At 36.7% G+C, this 19,350-nt stretch overlaps 1 protein-coding gene and 2 pseudogenes across 4 annotated transcripts in view; 1 reads left to right on the top strand and 2 right to left on the bottom strand.

The window, feature by feature from the left end:
* Positions 1–4,499: 4,499 nt before the first annotated feature.
* Positions 4,500–5,445, top strand: LOC141489384 (fructose-bisphosphate aldolase A pseudogene; annotated as a pseudogene).
* A 3,941-nt stretch (positions 5,446–9,386) lies between these two features.
* LOC141489383 (alkaline ceramidase 2 pseudogene) lies at positions 9,387–10,242 on the bottom strand (annotated as a pseudogene).
* A 5,701-nt stretch (positions 10,243–15,943) lies between these two features.
* Positions 15,944–19,350, bottom strand: part of ENPP3 (ectonucleotide pyrophosphatase/phosphodiesterase 3) — a 111,886-nt gene continuing 108,479 nt past the window's right edge. For all 4 annotated transcript variants that reach the window (XM_074187599.1, XM_074187601.1, XM_074187598.1 and 1 more), the window contains exon 26: positions 15,944–16,717. In XM_074187599.1, the coding sequence (XP_074043700.1) occupies positions 16,541–16,717 (177 nt within the window). In that variant the 3' untranslated portion in view covers positions 15,944–16,540. The remainder of the gene's footprint in view (positions 16,718–19,350) is intronic.

The following is a 19,350-nucleotide window of genomic DNA, read 5'->3' as shown; positions in this document are numbered from 1 at the left end:
GCCAAAAGGAACATCAATGTAACAACAAAAAAGAGACACAGATAGTGCAACTTGGTTGCAGATTCAAAATACAATTATAATCATTAAAAGCTATATACAACATGGCAGCCTAGGTTATTAAGTGGTTTATCTAATATCAAAATCAAGAAAGTTTCACTGAAGTTAACTCCCAGTTGATTTAAATCTTATAATTTTTTAAATCACCCATTCTGTGAATATTTTCATCAACCTTTTTTAATGGCATCATATCAACAATGCATGATATAATACTATCTTAACCCCCAAATTCTTTTAATATATTTTATAGTTTTAAACTTTATATTTAAATTCTTTTTGCAGTCATTTTTTTAATGACCAGTATAAATTCCTAGTGTAAATGGATTCATGGGACTTTGTTAATTCATAGAAGTATTCCTATGTTCTTGGTTTTTCCTTGATGCTTACTTATATGTAGCAATTATTCAATTAAATTCATCAAACATTAATTATACACCAACTTCCTGATCTCTTTCTCCTTGCAGGTATCCCTTCCTCTCAACAGGGGATCAGAGAGATGCCATTTCATTGCATGATAGAGCATGTTCACAGATTAGTAAAGATGCATTAAAAATGAATACAAAGTTATTTGGGAGTGGAGGATCATTAAATGCAGGAATCAGAAAAAAAGGTTGACTGCCTCAGCTCACTAAATTCAGTGAACTGAATCTAAAAGGATTTAGACAGAGCATCATCCCTGAAGGGAGATAGAAACTCCTTCTGGGCAAGAATTATTTTGTTTTGCACTGTACACCCTAACAGCAACATGGGAGTGATGTTCAACCTTGAAGGATTTGCTCATTCCATCAGTGCAACAATTGGGAACAATTTTGGGCTCTCTGCAAAGGAGAGTACCATCTGTATCCAGATAAGGAGCTGTGGAGTTTGAACAAAGTACAAGGATTATTCCCTTTAATTTAGAAAAAAAAACATCTTGTTGTCTGATCTTGTTACCTCTGAGAATTCTGTTCTCTTTAAGGATATGATTTCTCTCTCATCACACCCAATTTGGATCAAGGTACAACATAGAAACAAAGTAAAGACTGACAGAGTGCTATCTGTGGGGTGGGGGTGGGGGGAAGGAAGCAAGATTGGGGGAAAATTGTAAAACTCAATATCTTTAATAAAAATAAATTTTAAAAAAAGAATTATTTTCTTTTGGCAATAATATTCCCATACTTAGAAGAATGTTAGTTGCATAGTAAGTGTATAATAAACCCTTACTGATTTATTCATCTAAGGTTACATAGCAAATCTATATCCTCTAGCTCTACACTCAGAACTCTTTTCCCTGCACCATGGGTACCTCCAATTGCAAGATAATAACCTTAAGACTCAGTGGTCATACTATAAGGAAAGAACTCATTATCTTGCCCTTGTCTTCATTACCATTATCTTCTTCATTACAGTAAGGGTATTAGAGAAGGAAATTTCAGGACTAATGTTAAGTATTAGATGTATAATACAGAGGTGAGGGTGGGGAAACAAGAATATTTCAAGGTAGATAGCCAGCATCCCAAAAGAGGCACAAGGGGACTCCGGGTTGTTTGCCTGTTTCAGCCTATGTAATCACTGGTTTCCTATAAAATCTACTTTTGGGTGGAGATCTCTTCAACAGAACAAGTTGAAGGTGAGAAAGCAACTTCTTTATGACAAAGTAGTGTCAATCAATTGGAGAATGGATAAACAAACTATATCATAAGTGAATATAATGGAAGATTACCGTACTTTAAGAAATGACAAATATAATAAAGGGAAGTACAGGATGACCTATATGAAATGCTGCAGTTGGCAGAACCAGAAACGGAGTGACTACAGCAATGTAAATGAAAAGAGTAATCACAGCATAATCAAAAATAAATTTTGCAAAGTTATGGAAAACAAATATGACTCAAAAGAAGAAATATGAAAAGACACCCACTTCTCTACTCTTGCAGAAATGGAAAGTCCAAGGGTGTGGAACATTGCATATATTTTCATTATTTTTTCAATTAATCGATTGATTTTTTTCTAATTTTCTCTTCACTATATCTATATCTATATCTATGTCTATGTCTATGTCTATGTCTATGTCTATGTCTATGTCTATGTCTATATCTAGGATATCATAGAAGAATGAGGATAGTGGGAAAAATCTTTTGGAAATGTAGTAACAGGATTAATTTTTTTTTTTTTTACTATCCCAGTAATAAAATAAACTGTCAGTGTTCTGAATGTAGGGAGATAATGGAAACTCCACTTAGCAAATATCTATAATATCTTTTATTTTTTTTTGCATATTACTTATTTTCTCAATTTGACTGTAAATCCATAGTAAGTACTTTTCATAAGTGCTGTTTGATTCATTGACTAACTCTTAGAGAGCAATGAATACTTATTTACTGACTCTTTGTCCCACACCCTCCACCTAAAGTACTTGCTGGAGTTCAATCTAAAATCATTATAACCACACCATTTCCTGCTTAAATATTTTTCTTTTAGGTTTTTGCAAGGCAAATGGCTTGCCCAAGGCCACACAGCTAGGTAATTATTAAGTGTCTGAGACTGGATTTGGACCCAGGTACTCCTGATTCCAGGGCCGGTGCTTTATCCACTGTGCCACCTAGCCACCCCATTTCCTACTTAAATCAAAACAAATCTAAAAACCATTATAACCCTTTGCCCTTTCCAACCATAGGTGCATAGATGGGTATATTCTAATAAATGTTTAACAATCAGAACTTCAGGAGAAAATGAACCCTTGATACATTTTTAAGTTTAATCTGCCTCATTAGCATTTTTCTATCACTTTCTTAAATTTAGAAAATCAACAAAACAATAAATCAAGCTCTGGTTTGTAGCATTTGCCCATTTCTGAGCTGTGAATGCTTATACTGAAAAATTAAAAATTAGCACTCAAAGTAGTTCCAGGATATCCCTGCTTCTAGATCTATAACTTTCTGAGGCAGGATTCAAACTCATACATTCTGATTCCAAGTTCATTACTCTTTCAATAACAAAATGCTGCCTCTTATCTCCCACTTCCTAAGGCAGTTACTATTTTACAAAGTAGGGAACTGTGACCAAAAGAGGTAAAGTTATTTACTAAAGACCAAAGCAGTAAATTAGTGGAAGAGATAGAAATCAATCCCAGACCTTCACAGTTCCAGTGTCTCCTAATTACCACTGCATCACACTGGCTCTCCTCATCTCGGCCCCCCTGATTTTCTTGGCTAAGGGAATAGGAGAACAGACTAGAATTATATTTGCTCCTTTAAATATTGTGAATCTAGGGTAAATAAGTTTTAGGTTTAAACTACACTCCTAATTGTTATTTCTTAGTGGGATAAGAGGGATCCAAGCTATGTATTGACTCCCTTCCACCAGAAGTGAATTTTACAATGAATACACCTAGCAAATGACAAAGAAATCCATTTAAAACTGAAATCAGAGAAAGAATGCATAGAAGAATATATGACAGCCCATGCCAATTGAAAAAACTCTCCCTTTGAGAGCAAGATGATAATCCCAGATCTCACCAAAGGGGAAAATTCCCTAAAGTTTCTAAAACCATAAATTGTAAATGGGATATGATCAGATTTCAATACCTCTATGCATTGACTTAAGTGAAGTTTCTCTCTCAATGCTGGAAGTCAAAAGAACCCATATCTCTTCCCTCCAACTCTCACCAATTCTACACACTCCTGAGAAGCAGAGGTATTATCAATCTCTATCACTGAGAAAGTCCCATACAATAGCCCTTTTGAGTCTAAGATTAACATAGTTATTTGCATGCTGCTTCCCATAATAGATTATGAGCTCTTTGTGTTCAGGAACTGTTTGGTGTTCTTTTTTTAAAACTATTTTTGTATCCACAAATCTTAGCACAATACACAGCAGGTGTTTAAGAAATATTTGTTTACTAACTATATCAAAGAGAAAACATGGTGGGAAAAGTGGGTGAATATTCTTTCAGGAGGAAAAGGTGAAGAATATGAGCTCTTAAGTGCATCTATATAACTGTGACATAAAATTTATTGAGTTTCATTAAGTGTGGACATTGATCAAGGGTATATGATCCTAGGAAAATCATAACCTCCCCAAGCCTCAGACAGTACTAAAATCTATAAAATATAGCCTGGGTCATCTGCCACAGTGGAGGGGTTCCCAAACCACATTGATATGTGACCCATGTTAAACTCAATATAAAGGTGTTTGGTGGTATATTTTTGTGATTTTTAAAATTGAAAGTCTTCTTTCAATTAATAGAAAGTTCTTGAATGAGGTAAGAAGGTTTTGATAAATAGAAAATAACAGATGGTTCCAATTAATACCTAGCATCTATATAGTTCTTTACAATTTGCAGGCAGAAGTTTGGCTCCTACCATAAGCAGTGTGCTTCCAGATATGCCTATCCCCAAGGACTGCAACTTGCCTCCAGAGGCCAGGAAGCACCTGCACAGTCAAGGAAAACATGCCTGGCAATGTCCAGCACTGACACTAGAGCAAAAGAAAACTCTGAGATAACTCACAAAATTTTTGCTCCAGGCAAGAGAATCTTGGAAGCAGATGAGTCCACAGATAGCATTACAAAGTAGCTACAATCCATTGGAACTGAGAACACAGGAACATTGTCTCTATAGGCAGTTATTTCTGACAGCAAATGATCAAGTGAATTCCCGTATTAGAGGTATTATCTTTTTTTGTGAGATACTCAACAGAAAGTCACTGATGTTGCCCCTTTCCAAAGTCATAAAGGCAAAGGGTGGCATTGTGGGCATCTGGTAGAACAAGGGGCTGTGCCCAGTATAAAAAGAATGGGGCTGACTTTGCCAAGTGGCATAACTGAAGACTGGGGAGAATACACCGTCATGGAGAATGCCATTGTGTTGAGCCAATATGCCAACATTTGTCAGTTGAATGGCATTGTCCCTATTATGGAGCCAGAGTTCCTCCCTGATGGAAAACATGATCTGAAAACTTGTTAGTATGTTATTGAGAAGGTCCTGGCTGCTGTCTACAAAATTCTAAGTGACCACCATGTCTATCTGGAAGGTACCTTGTTGAAATGTAACATGGTCACCCCTGGCCATGCCTACACCCATGGTATTCACATGGTAACTGCAACTGCTTTGTGCCTCCTGCAGGTACCATCTGGCCCTGTCTGGGGGTCAGTGAGGAGGATACCCAACAACTTCAAAGTCATCAATACCTGCCCCTTGCAGAAGCATAGAAACTGACCTTTTCTTATGGCCAATCTCTGCAGGTATCTGCTTTTAAGACCTAGGTTAGTAAAAAGGAAAATGTCCAGGCTGCCCAAGAGGAATATATTAAACAGGTCATGGCTAACAGCCAAGCAAGTATTCTCCAAGTGGAAAGTTAGGAGCTACAGCTAGTGAGTTGTTCTTTGTCTCTAATCATGCCTGCTAAGTCAAAGTCTTCCACCTGGCCATGTCCTAACAATCCAAGCCATCCCTTACAGTCCAGGAAAAGATCCCAGAGCTTTGTGCTGCTCTCTCTTATCACTAGTAACTTGTGTGTTGTTGCTCTCTGGTGAATTTAGGGATCTCTCTTCAGCCCACTTTTTCCAATAAACAACTATTTAACAAGGGAAAAAATTTGTAAGATAATATGCCTATATTATCTCATTACTCTGCTTAACAACCCCATAAGGGAGTTGCTATCATTATCCTTATTTTACAGATGAGGAAATGGAGGCCAAAAAGTCGCACAGCTAGTAAATGTTTAAAACTGCATTTGAACTCAGATCTTCCAGATTTGGGGTCTAATGTTTACCTCTTGCTACTTCTGAGAAGTCTAAAACTGAATCTTGAAGCTTTCACTGTGATGCCTAATCTTGATCCATTGGGGTAAGAGAAAACAAACTTAGTTGTTCCCTTTTTTTCAAATATTTGAAGACAGCTATGTTTTCCTAGGATCACAGATTCTTAGCTAGAAGGAACGTTAGCAGCTATTTAATCTAATTGTCTCAATCTATTGGTAAGACAAATGAGGCTAGAAAGGTTAAATCCAAGCTAAGATAATAAATGAAAGAGGTAGAATTTAACCTCTAATCTTCTGATAATCACTGTCTTCTTTTCCCCATTGTGCCATAGTATCTTCACTCCAGCTCAATTCCCCAAGTATTCTCATTTCTATGCTAAACATTGCTGGATTCCTCAATAAATCCTCATGGAATCTTTCCTTTTCCTTCAGTCTGGTTATCCTCTCCTGTACACTCTCCAACTTATCATGATTAACAATTTGGTAATTTCAGTTATATTAATGTGACTATAACTAAAAGAAATAAAGCCAGTCCAAATATAATGAGCTAATCAACCACAAACCATGTATGTAATATAGGATACTGTTACCATGACTAACTAACCTCTTCAGTTGGGAAAATGTGGCAGGAAATAAAGTAAGTAAAGCCTCCAAGTCATAGACAATTTCCATTAGTAGAGTCCACAAATTTACATCATAGAGACTATACACACACACACACACACACACACACACAGAGAAAGTAGAAGCAGACGTTCCTATAAGTGATTTATAATTATGGGGTGAGAGAAGGGCAAGGGATGAAATAGAGAAAGTTATGGATTAATTATTATCTAGCTTAACTGTCTACAATTAAATGAGTTAAATGAATAATTAATTCACTTTGCCAGACTAGAAAGTCTGAGTAGTTTATAATAACATTATTGTTTTTAATGTTCTCTTTATTTTGGGGGGGGGTTTATATTTTCATTTCCAAATACTTCCAAACATTTCTATCTTTCGTCCACTTCTTTCTCCAATGAATCCGTCTTTGTGACAAAGAAAAGGAGCAGATGAGGAAAAACATTTTAGCAAAACTATATAACTCATCAGTTTAGTTTGACCTTACATATAATGCTTCACACACATAACCTACTACTTCTGCAGAGAAGAGGGAAGAATAATATTTTACCTCTTTGCTTCCAGACCAAGTTTGACTATAATAATTACCCAGCATTCAGTTTCATATAGTCAATTGTTTTGTTTTCAGTTTTCTCTTAATGGTGCTGCATAACTACATATCTTAAAACACCACACTCTCTAAAGAAATAAAGTTGTAGCTAACTTTATAGAGGCAGCAAAGAGACATATAGCAGCTACAAATTAATCACAACATATTTTAAGTAATGCTCAATGTACATACACACAATCACATTATTTAGTATATTATCTAAGGATTGTACAATCAGAAGATATTTGGGCAGAATGAGGATTGAATGAATAGCTTAAGTGCATTGGTACTTATAATCTACCTTATAAATTATATGAGTGGGGGTGGCTAAGTGGTACATTGGATAGAGCACCAGCCCTGGAAGTCACGAGTACCTGAGTTCAAATCCAGCCTCAGACACTATCTAATTACCTAGCTGTGTGGCCTTGGGCAAACCACTTAACCCCATTGCCTTGCAAAAAAAAAACCCTAAAAAAATAAATTACATGAGTATACATATCTATGTATTGTGCACACATAGACAAACATGTAACATCATGTTGTATACATCTACATTCATGTGTGTATTTATATATGTATAAATTAATTATATTTGTGTGTATATAACTTACATATATAATTATTGTTTAGATCTATATTCATGCACATATTTATATTATATATATCTCTATATTCATATACATATGTATATGAATAAATATATTTAAATTCATGTTTGTATGTGTGAATGTATGTACATGTTGCACAGCGGATAGACTGCTTGGCGTGGTCAGGAAGACTCATCTTTCTGAATTCAAAACTGTTCTCAGATACTTACTAGCTATAGGGTCCTGGACAAATCACTTAACCCTGTTTGCCTCAGTTTCCTCCTCTGTAAAATGAGCTGGAGAAGGGAATAGCAAATCACTCAGATATCATTGACAAGAGAAATCTCAAATGGGCTCACAAAGTTGGACATGACTGAAACAAATGAATGAATGAAGATGTGTCTATGTGCAGATGATTAAATCCCTAGAAGAAGCCCTATGGATAGATCCTCAATTAAGGATCTTTGGGGAAAAGTGGACAAAAATTAAACAGGATGAGTAGGTATGGATGAATGTGATCTGCACCAACAGAAGTGATACCCATATCAACAGGATAATAGTTATTTTGAAATATTTGAGTTGATACTCAGGTTATTAATTGACTTCCAATTTCTCTGACCATGAAATTGTCAGATGGACTTTGAGGTCCATTCTAGTTTCTAGATTTTTGGACTAGAGAAAACAAAACAAAAAATAGCTTATGTGAAATTGCAACCCAAGAGAAGTAGGGAAATGTTATGGAAGCATTGAGCTGTTTCTCATTAATTTGGTTGTGTCATTGCATTGGAATTTCATCACATAAAGTGGCACATGTAATTCCTGTGCCACCATCAATTGAAAACATCGAAAAAAAGAAAAGTGATATAGAACTAAAGAAGAGTATTACATTCACACTCACTAAGTACTTCAAGAAAAGGCTAGAGAACCACTAGGCAGATGTATTATAAAGAAGATGCTTATTCAAGTATGACTTGAACTAGAATACTTTTGAACTTACTTCTAACTCTTGAGAGGCAAACTGATAGAATAGATAATGATTTTGAACTTGGAATTAGGAAGTTTGGGGTTCATATCCTGCCTTCCATTATAGTATGCTGATGCAGAAGATGGGAGAAGGAGGTGTGTCAGACTGTGCTGTGTTTTTTTAAATTTAAGGCAATGTGGGTAAGTGACTTGCTCAAGGTCACACAGCTAGGCAATTATTAAGTGTCTGAGGCCCCATTTGAACTCAGGTCCTCCAAACTCCAGGGTCAGCGCTCTATCCACTGTGCCACCTAGCTGCCCCTGTGCTGTGTTTTTTACAAATATTACCTCATTTTAGCCTCATAACAACCCTAGCAGGTAGGAGATATTATGATCTCCATCTTGTAATTAAGGAAACTGAATCAAACTAAGGTTAAGACTTGCCCAGTGTCACACAATGAGCAAATATCCAAGAATGGTTTTCTCCTTTTTTTTTTCTAACAAGACATTTTATTATCACAGTGTTTTAAGATTCATGAGCCAGTAGTAAGGGATAGTGGGCATCTAAAAATAAAACCTGAAAGAGCTCCCAGGGCTAACCTAAATTCTACTTGTGAGTACTTTCATTCTCAAAAAAAAAAATACACCTAAACCCAATTTTCCTCCTTTACAAGGGAAAGAGGAAAAATGCATTTCTTAAAGGGAAAAAAATGCATTTCTTACTGTACATTGTTGGATCCTTACAAGTTCTGAACAGACAAGAGTAAAAAAGTCCAAACAAATAAAAAGAGGCAGACTCATGTCTCCCTGGATGTCGTGATCATTAACTAAGCACAGTAAGTGAGAAAAAATAAATAGGAAAAATCCAGAGCTGCTGAACTTTTACACCATGTGATCTTGACTGGAGATTTCTTGTTGGCACATAGGAGGGAGACATAGGGGACTCCTATGAAGGCCCATTTTTCACTAGGCCAGAATTTGATGATAGGACCTTGCTCTGGGATCTCTGATGCAGCACCAAAGTATGCAAAGCAGACACAACCCAGATAGGCAGCCAGACAAATGAGGATGTGCCACACACAATGCAGATAGGGGAAGTTGAAGGAGGACCAGAGTTCACAGAAGGCCCCGTCACTGATCCAACAGAAGAGAGCTAGAGTCCACCAAAGCCCAGAGAAGAGGCCCAGTTTATAGACCCATAAGTTGTTGCACCTTTTCAGTTCTGCAATAAGCAGCACTGTGCATGGAATGCCCAAAGTCATCAGAGAGATATTGTTGATGGCTGGCTTCACAAATGCAAGACATGTAGTGACTCCAAACAGGACACAGACCACAGCTTTGAACCTTCTCCTGTCATTTCTAAAGACTTTTGGTAAGTGCCTTCTGGGGAACCACATAGCCAGGGCACACATCCACACCCAAAGAATAGCCAGTTCATCAAGCATCTGACCCAGGAAACTCAGAGTTGCATGGAAGCAAACTGACCCAATTCCAATAAGTAGTGTCCGTATTAAATATATGCCACTGTTGAAGCATGCTGCATATTGACGGAATAAGAACATGCAGATGGGCGGCAAAATAAAAAAGAAGACATTGCTGATCCGTGTTGTGGAACTCCACGATGGAGTAGTTGTCCTCGCACCAGTCCGCAGCTGGTCCCAGAAATACTGGGTGCTCTGGCCCCGCGCGCGGAGGGCTGCTGTCCCCGGCCCCGGCCCCGGCCCCGGCCCCGGCCCCGGCTCTCATCCGGCCCCGGCCCCGGCCCCGGCCCCGGCTCTCATCCGGCCCCGCGGCTGGCCGCTCCAGAGGGAGGAGCGCTCTGCCCGGCCCGGAGCCTTCCGCCTCCCAAAAATGGTTTTCAAATTAGGTCTTCCTTAATCCAGGTCTTGGGTTCTATGCAATGTGCACCTTGGCTAGAGGACATAATGCTGGCAATGTCATGACCAGAATCTGCTTCAGATTTGGACTATCTGTTGGATCCTAGACAAATCACTTACTTCTCTCTCCATTTCAGTTTCATCATTTGTAAAATGCGGTTAATAAGAGCACTTAGCTCAAAAGATTATTGTGAGGATCAAATGAGATCACTTATGTAAAGAGTTTTGTAAACCTTACAGGTGCCAGCTATTATAACCAGGGTTGCTAGGTAGCACAGTGTTTAGAGCACCAGGTCTGCAGTGAGGAAGACTTGAGTTCAAATATGATCTCAGATATTCACTAGCCAGGTGACCTTGGACAAGTCCCTTAACACTCTTTGCCTCAGTTCTCTTATCAGTTGAACTGGAGAAAGATATGGCAAAACACTCCAGTATCTTTGCCAAGAAAACCCCAAATGGGGTCATGGAGTCAAACATGACTGAAATGACTAAAATGATTACTACCAGGTATATGGCTCTTGGATTAGACTCAATTGCTTGCAAAAGTCTCTTGCAACTCTAAATATATGATCCTGTGAAGTTCTGATTATGAAATCTTATTAATTTTTTAAGTTACAGTATTTAACCATGACCCAGATGGCTCTGGAGGAGAAAATCAAAGTGAGGCTAATGACTTTGCACAGCACCCATTCACTCAAATACAGTTCACTTTCATGGTATCACTTCTCTGATATCATGGATAAAGAGGAGTGGCCTCACTACTTAAAAGGTTTTTTTTTTTTCCTTTCTCTTTCCCTCCCTCCCTCCTTTTTCTTTTCTTTTCTTTCTTTTTTTCCCTGTACATGAGAGTGCTCTGACCAAAGACATGTTAACATTTCTGGGGTAGGGTAGCTAGGTAGCTCAGTGGATAGAGCACCAGCCCTGGAGTTAGGAGGACTGGAGTTCAAATTTGGTCTCAGACACTTAATAATTACCTAGCTGTGTGGCCTTGGGCAAGCCACTTAACCCCATTGTCTTAAATTAAAAAAAACACACATTTCTTGGCATTTACAGTCCCCAAGTCACTCTGGCTCTTCTTGATTGACCAACAGTGTATCTCAGGCTAAGCCCACTTGGTTTAAGAGTGATTGTGGGAGTGGCTAGGTGGCATAGTGGATAAAGAACAGGCCCTGGAGTCAGGAGTACCTGGGTTCAAATCTGGCCTCAGACACTTAATAATTACCTAGCTGTGTGGCCTTGGGCAAGCCACTTAACCCATTTGCCTTGTAAAAACTTTAAAAAAAAGTGATTGTAAATAGGGACAGCTAGGTGGCACAGTGGATAAAGCACTGTCCCTGGGGAGGGCTTGAGTTCAAATTTAACCTCAGATATTTAATACTTTTCTGGGTGACTTTGGGCAAATCACTTAACCCCATTGCCTTGCCAAAAAAAAATCAAAAAGAAAAAAAGAAAAACAGCTGAATGGAAATAGCAGTAGTTCCTATTTTGTCCCGAGGGTCTTACCCTTCTAGCTTATTTTTTTGTAAGTGGTCATTCTTGGTCTCTTTTCATCTCTCTTACCTAATCCTAATGACTTGAACGGGTGTTGCTTCAGTCAAACTGACCTGGAAAAGATCTCACTTTCAAAAGCCCAAGGTCTCCCACTGCATTCAGGATCATATCTACTGGACCGAGATAACTGCAGGAAAAGTGAGGCTGGTGACCTAGCATAAACACTCCCTCACTGAAATTCAATTCACCCGAATGTCATAGCATCACCTCTCTGATGTCATGGTCTTCTTCAAGAATAAAGGATGAACATTATTAATCATCAACCACACAACCATTAAAGATATGGTGACTTACAGGATTCAACTAACCTATTTAAAATTAGTCCTCATTCTTCATGAGACTCCTAGTTTCTCTCTCAAAAGTGAAAATATACCATTTTTTCTTCAATATCCTCAGTGTTGCAGCCTCATTGGGAGCAAGAGGCTTCCTGAAAGGTTGCAGCCTCCCTTGACTTCCTCTTTGCTCTGATGTTGGGGAAAGGGATTGCTAACCAGTTCTGTCTGTCTCTGTGGTTACCAATTAACAGGCCAAAGGGAGGCCTCAGTTTGGCAAAGGGGAAATGGAAAATAAGCTGGGAGAGGCAGGTCAGTGTTGGCAAAAAACTCTCTAAAAATAAATAAATAAATAATGAGAGACAGTTTTTCACACAAGAAGATAGAGCAAGCATAGGCATACAGTTCACTGGAACTGAAATGTGATGAACAGCGAGGCCACTGATACTTAGTTTCACCTAAAAAATATTCATGGAGTCCCTTAACATGGGGACAGCACCATGTTAATGGCAACAGAATACAAAGACTAAGATACATCCTACCAGTTAGGAGCTGAATTCTGAACCTTCACCTAAAAAGGCAACATGCTATTCTTATGCCTTTCATGTCAAAAGAAAACTAAACATAAATGATATTGTAGGGATTGCATAATCTAAATAGCACATTAAGAAACAAAATAGTACTCATACATTCTCTTTAAGCCTCATTGCAACAACCATTAAGGGGCAGTAATAAGAGGTATTAATTTTATTATTATTATTCCAATTTTATAGAAAAAAGAAAATACAGTTAAAAAAGAAAAAGAAGCTAAAGTTTAAGGACAAATGAATTGTTCATTGACACCAAACTAATAGGAATCAAAGGAACAATTTGAACTCTTGACTACAATCTGGCATTCTCTTTACCATATTATTCAGGGTCTATTAAAACTCTAAAACCCTTAATGTATAAGAAATAAGAGCAGCTTCAAAAGTAATAATCCTATGCTTTATGGGCATGGAAATATCTATTTGGGAAAAAGAGATTTGGATTCTTTTTTTCTGCTTCTGCTACAAAAAAAAAAATGAAGTGTGTCAGTAATTTTTCATTTCTACAAAGTAGACCCTTTTAGCTTTAAAATGCTAAAGTGGCTAGGTGGCACAGTGAATAGAGCACCGGCCCTGGAGTCAGAAGGAACCCAGACTCATACACTTAATAATTACCTAGCTATGTGGCCTTGAGCAAGCCACTTAACTCCATTGCTTTACAAAAAAAAAAATCTAATTAACAAATGAAATGCTTTGCTATATAAGAGTGAGTGATTCCTGAAGAAACCACTGTAAAATAGCATCAGATTTCATTATAAATTGACAGGAGAAATGGAACAAACTATAGCAATATGATTACTTATTAGGAAGAATGCACTTTCAACAGCTAAAAATGAGAGGTTAAGAGGTTGTGTGTGTGTGTGTGTGTGTGTGTGTGTGTGTGTGTGTCCTGATAATTAAATGAAATCAAATTGTGTATGTTTTATACAGAGCTCTGTTTTTACTAGATGGATTTTCTTCCAACTCTTTGATTCTTAATATATAATTGTTATTAAAATAGTTTTGACATTAAAAGAGTAAGTGCATTATTTCATAATCAATTTTCATTATGATTTATTCAATTGGGAATTTGAATGAGCCTGAACTGCATATAATCTCTGGCTTTGAAAGACTGTGGTTTGTTCTGGTCTGAAAGTTTGTTCAAGTATTACTCCACTCACTGATTGATAGTGGCCTGCCAAGGCTGCTGTTTAGAAAGGAAGTCTTTTCTTCCACCCATCTTGTTTGTGTTTTGAAAATTGCTTCAGTTTATGTCCTGTTTTCATTCCCACGCCCAGCCCTTGCAAAGCAAACAGATTACAAGTGGTGTTGGTGGCCCCATTGGTAGTGGTCGTAGTGGTAGTGTGGGGGAGAAAATGGGGGTGGAGGAAGGAAAGAGAAATTTCCCTAGAGCAAAAAGAAATTTAAAAGAAGTCAAATTATAATTTGGAAGCAAACTCTTATGTGCCAAAATAAGATAGATGTTGCAATATCAAGGACATCAGTTCAATTTGTTAGAACAGAAACGATACCTATAAGCTCCATTAGCTGGTATTCTTAATATCATCAGATAATGAGAATTTGGTACATCTATAGGATGTTTTATTTCTGTGTTTGTATTCCCAGCACCAGTATAGTGGTTGGCACTCAGGAGGTACTTAATAATTGCTACTAAACTGAGTATTTATATATGGCAAATTTAATTCCAATGATACCAGTGGCAAAAGATGCATGCTTAAGTACATCATCAGAATGAGCAAGGATGCCCTGTGGCTGGAGTAATGCACAGATTTGTTTCTGTTATCTTCTGTCACCTACTAGAATCTTTTAATTGTTAAAAAAAAAAAAAGGAAAAACAATTCTAACTATAAATATGCAATTTCATGTATGCTTGGAACTCATGTTTTCTTCTGGAAAGTGCTTAAGTCACTAGGCAAATTTAACACAAAATTTTATTACCATATTCCCTGATTTACTTACACCTAATTTTCCCCATTCTTTTCATTTTGCTCCCAAGCCTTTATCTGACTCCATTTGAACAGAACCCCCAATCCCACCCCCACCTCCTCTCTATTGGTCTCAATTTCAATCTCAAAATCAATCCTAAATTTTATAAATGCTTTCATAATTCATTTATGTTTAGGTAAATATGATTCTACTTTAAAAAGTGATAGTGTATATTATACATTCTATTCAGAAATAAGTCATATTTCATTTAAACAAATATTTATTTAAGGAAAAATAACTCTACAAACAACTGTTCTTTGCAATATTTCAATGTAAACAGCATACAAAGAACAAATTCATTACATGAGATGATCCAGCTGTAACCATCATAAAGTTGGAAACCATGGCTTTGTAAGGAATCACATAGATTATTAAAATACACATTCCTCAATTCTCCAGGTGTCTTTTAGTCAATCAGACCCAGGGAAATAATTTACATAAATTCAAATCATTGCTTAAATTGTCATGCAGTTTTTTCTTTTCTTATTCTATGAAATTAAAATGCACTGGGTAGAAAGATGCATTTCCCTACTTTAGAACATGAGTATTTTTTTCTAAAATGGTTGGAACTTCTCTAAAAAAATATTTTGAATCTATTTTAACGTAAAATAAACTCACTCCTCTTCATCCCACACCAGTCATGCTCAAAATCTTCACTTCAATTAATTCAGTCTCTATGTGGACAAAGTTTGAAATTTCCCAATAGTTTCTGCTTACATAGGTCTAAGATATTCCATCAACAAAATTTTATGCAAACTCATATAGATAGGACTGAAACAATGGAACAAGTTACCCAATCTGGACCTGACCTTGTTGCCCAATAATTTTTGAAAAAAATTGATGGTTCCTAACTCCTCTGTTTCTTAAAGTTGAATCTATACAAGGGGAAAAAAAGGATGCTTCAATCCTTTATACATTTCCATTTCCATTTGGGAAGCAGTTCAGTGTATAAGATAGAGAAATGAACTTGGAGTCAGGAAAGCCTGGGTTTAAATCCTTTTTTTTCCCCCCAATATCTTGAAAATGGGAATAACAATAAGTTATAGGGAGGATCAAATTAAATAATGTAAATCTTAAAGTACTATATAAATTTTAGTATTATTAATTTAAAAAAAAAAAAAAGCAATGCTAAGGGGCGGCCAGGTAGTGCAGTGTATAGAGCACTGGCCCTGGAGTCAGGAGTACCTGAGTTCAAATTTGACCTCAGACACTTAATAATTACCTAGCTATGTAGCCTTGGGCAAGCCACTTAACCCTAATTACCTTGCAAAAAAAAAAGAAGTAATGCTAATTACAGTGCTTAAAACTTAATTATTAGAGGAGATGTCTTCTGAGGCAATTAGCTGGTTTCAATAGCCATGATTTGACTGACATTTCAATTAAAAAACAAAGGCAATTAGTGAAGATATATAAAAAGGGAAATCAGCTCTCAAAAGATTGCTGAATATTGAGGAAGAAACTGTAGTTTGTGTCCTTGGGTTTTGAGCTGTACAGATTTGATCCTCAATTGAGGGGTGGTTCTTCTGTTTTTCATAGGGGTAGGTACACTGGGGATACATCAAATGAGAAGCCCATGAAAAGACAAAGCAAAAAGAAGAGGAAATAATGCAGTCCAACTTTGAAACTAAAGCAGAAATAACCATCTTCTTCTTTGTCTAATCCTAGAGCAGGGAAAGAGTTGATTACTTGAATCTCCAAAATCATGTTTCTACATTTCATTAACTGTCTCAAAAATGGGCAGGAATGTTTTTAGCTGCAAGATCTCGGAGACAGCCTGGTTTCTCTCTTGGTAAAAGTCAAGTCCTGTGAGAAGTTCCACATCACGCACCCGGGCAACATGAGCCAGAAATCTTTCTTCTACCCAAAGACTCTCTGTTCTATTTGCCTGGAGAACAATAAGAAACAAAAAGTACATATTAATGAGTTAAAATTTTGTCCCTATCTTGAAGGTCTATTTGAATGCCCTGCTGTGGTGTGGATACTTATTTTTTTTTTATTAAAGACTTTATTTGAGTTTTATAATTTTTCCCCAATCTTACCTCCCTCCCCCCCACGGAAAACAATCTGTCAGTCTTTACTTTGTTTCCATGTTGTACATTGATCCAAATTGAGTGTGATGAGAGAGAAATCATGTCCTTAAGGAAGAGACAAAAAGTCAAAGAGATAACAAGATCAGACAATAAGATATGTTTTTTTCCCCTAGATTAAAGGGAATATTCCTTGAACTTTGTTCAAACTCCACAGCTCTTTCTCTGGATACAGATGGTATTCTCCATTGCAGATAGCCCCAAATTGTCCCTGATTGTTGCACTGATGGAACGAGCAAGTCCATCAAGGTTGAACATCACTCCCATGTTGCTGTTAGGGTGTACAATGTTCTTCTGGTTCTGCTCATCTCACTCAGCATCAGTTCATGCAAATCCCTCCAGGCTTCCCTGAATTTCAGTCCCTTCTGGTTTCTAATACAACAATAGTGTTCCATGACATACATATACCACAGTTTGCTAAGCCACTCCCCAATTGAAGGCCATTTACTTGATTTCCAATTCTTTGCCACCACAAACAGGGCTGCTATGAATATTGTTTTTATCCTTTTTCATCATTTCTTCAGGGTATAGACCTAGTGATGGTATTGCTGCATCAAAGGATATGCACATTTTTGTTGCCCTTTGGGCATAATTCTAAATAGCTCTCCAGAAGGGTTGGATGAGTTCACAGCTCCACCAACAGTGTAATAGTGTCCTAGATTTCCCACAACCCTTCCAACAATGATCATTATCCTTTCTGGTCATATTGGCCAGTCTGAGAGGTGTGGGGTAGTACCTCAGAGAAGCTTTAATTTGCATTTCTCTAATAATTAATGATTTAGAGCAATTTTTCATATGGCTACGGATTGCTTTGATCTCATTTGTATATTGCCTTTGCATATCCTTTGACCATTTGTCAATTGGGGAATGGCTTTTTTTTAAAATATGACACAGTTCTCTGTATATTTTAGAAATGAGTCCTTTGTCAGGATCATTCATTGTAAAGATTGTTTCCCAATTTGCTACATTTCTTTTGATCTTGGTTACAGTGGTTTTTATCTGTGCAAAAGCTTTTTAATTTAATGTAATCAAAATCATCTAGTTTGTTTTTGGTGATATTCTCCATCTCTTCCTTAGTCATAAACTGCTCCCCTTTCCATAGATCTGACAGGTAAACTAGTCCTTGATCTTCTAATTTGCTTATAGTATTGTCTTTTATGTCTAAATCCTGTAACCATTTGGATCTTATCTTAGTAATGGGTGTGAGGTGTTGGTCTAATCTAAGTTTCTTCCATACTAACTTCCAATTTTCCCAGCAGTTTTTATCAAAGAGAGAGTTTTTATTGCAATAGCTGGATTCTTTGGGTTTATCAAACAGCAGATTACTATAATCATTTCTTGCTACTGCACCTAGTCTATTCCACTTGTCTAACACTATTTCTTAGTCAATACCAAATAGTTTTGTTGACTGATGCTTTATAATATAATTTTAGATCAGGTAGGGCTAAGCCCCCTTCTTTTACACTTTTTTTCCATTAAATTCCTGAAAATTCTTGACTTTTTATTTCTCCATATGAATTTACTTACAACTTTTTCTAACTCATTAAAGTACTTTTTTGGAATTTTGATTGGTAGGGCACTAAACAGGTAGTTTAGTTTTGGTAGAATTGTCATTTTTATTATATTAGCTCTAACTATCCATGAGCAGTTGATAGTGTGGATACTTATTAATGACTATACAATTTGGAAGCAAATTCTGAAAGACTGGTATTTGGAAAGTGGGAATATTTACATATGGTCCCAACACTGTGGATTATGAATATTAAATGGGGACCAGTTGAGCTAATCTTTAGATTATCATAAAATGAAGGATCTTTTAGCCACAGTAAGCTGTGAACCTACCAGAAAGGAATATAACCCTTCACATATCCTTTTAACAACTAATCTATTTATACAACCTTCACTATCAATTCTTTTTTGAATTGGGCTTTGTTCTTAATTTGGTGAAATTAGATGGTAGGCAAGGATGCCACAGAGATAAAAATTCTGGGTTTATAGTCAGGGAAGATCTGGGCTTGGATGCCATCAATGATATCTAATTGGCTGTTTTTACCAAGGAGAATTCACTTAACTCTTGAGATCCCCAATTTCTTTATTTGCAAAATGATGATTCCATCAGCTCAGTAGCTTTTGAAGCTCAACCTCAAATGAGCTAATAAATAGAAAGCACTTTGCAAAAGTTGAAACATTATATAAATTCAGTTATTATCATTTATTAAACATATATTTTATTTATAAAAAAATGACTCAATAGCCTGAGATTATGACAGGGTCTAATGTTCAATGTTGTTATGTATGTTGAATAACATACAATGTTGTCATTCTGTTTGTTTTCTTGGAATATTTTGGATAATTTTTAAAACATGTTAGTTTTTATTTCCCTTTAATGTTTAAGAAAGTAAGAAAGGCCTATAGGACATTAGGTAAACTC

Source organism: Macrotis lagotis, chromosome 5 (genome assembly GCF_037893015.1).
Source record: "Macrotis lagotis isolate mMagLag1 chromosome 5, bilby.v1.9.chrom.fasta, whole genome shotgun sequence".
Lineage (NCBI taxonomy): Eukaryota > Metazoa > Chordata > Mammalia > Peramelemorphia > Peramelidae > Macrotis > Macrotis lagotis.
The sequence above is the reverse complement of the archived record's forward strand: the minus strand, read 5'-3'. Positions and strand labels throughout refer to the sequence as shown.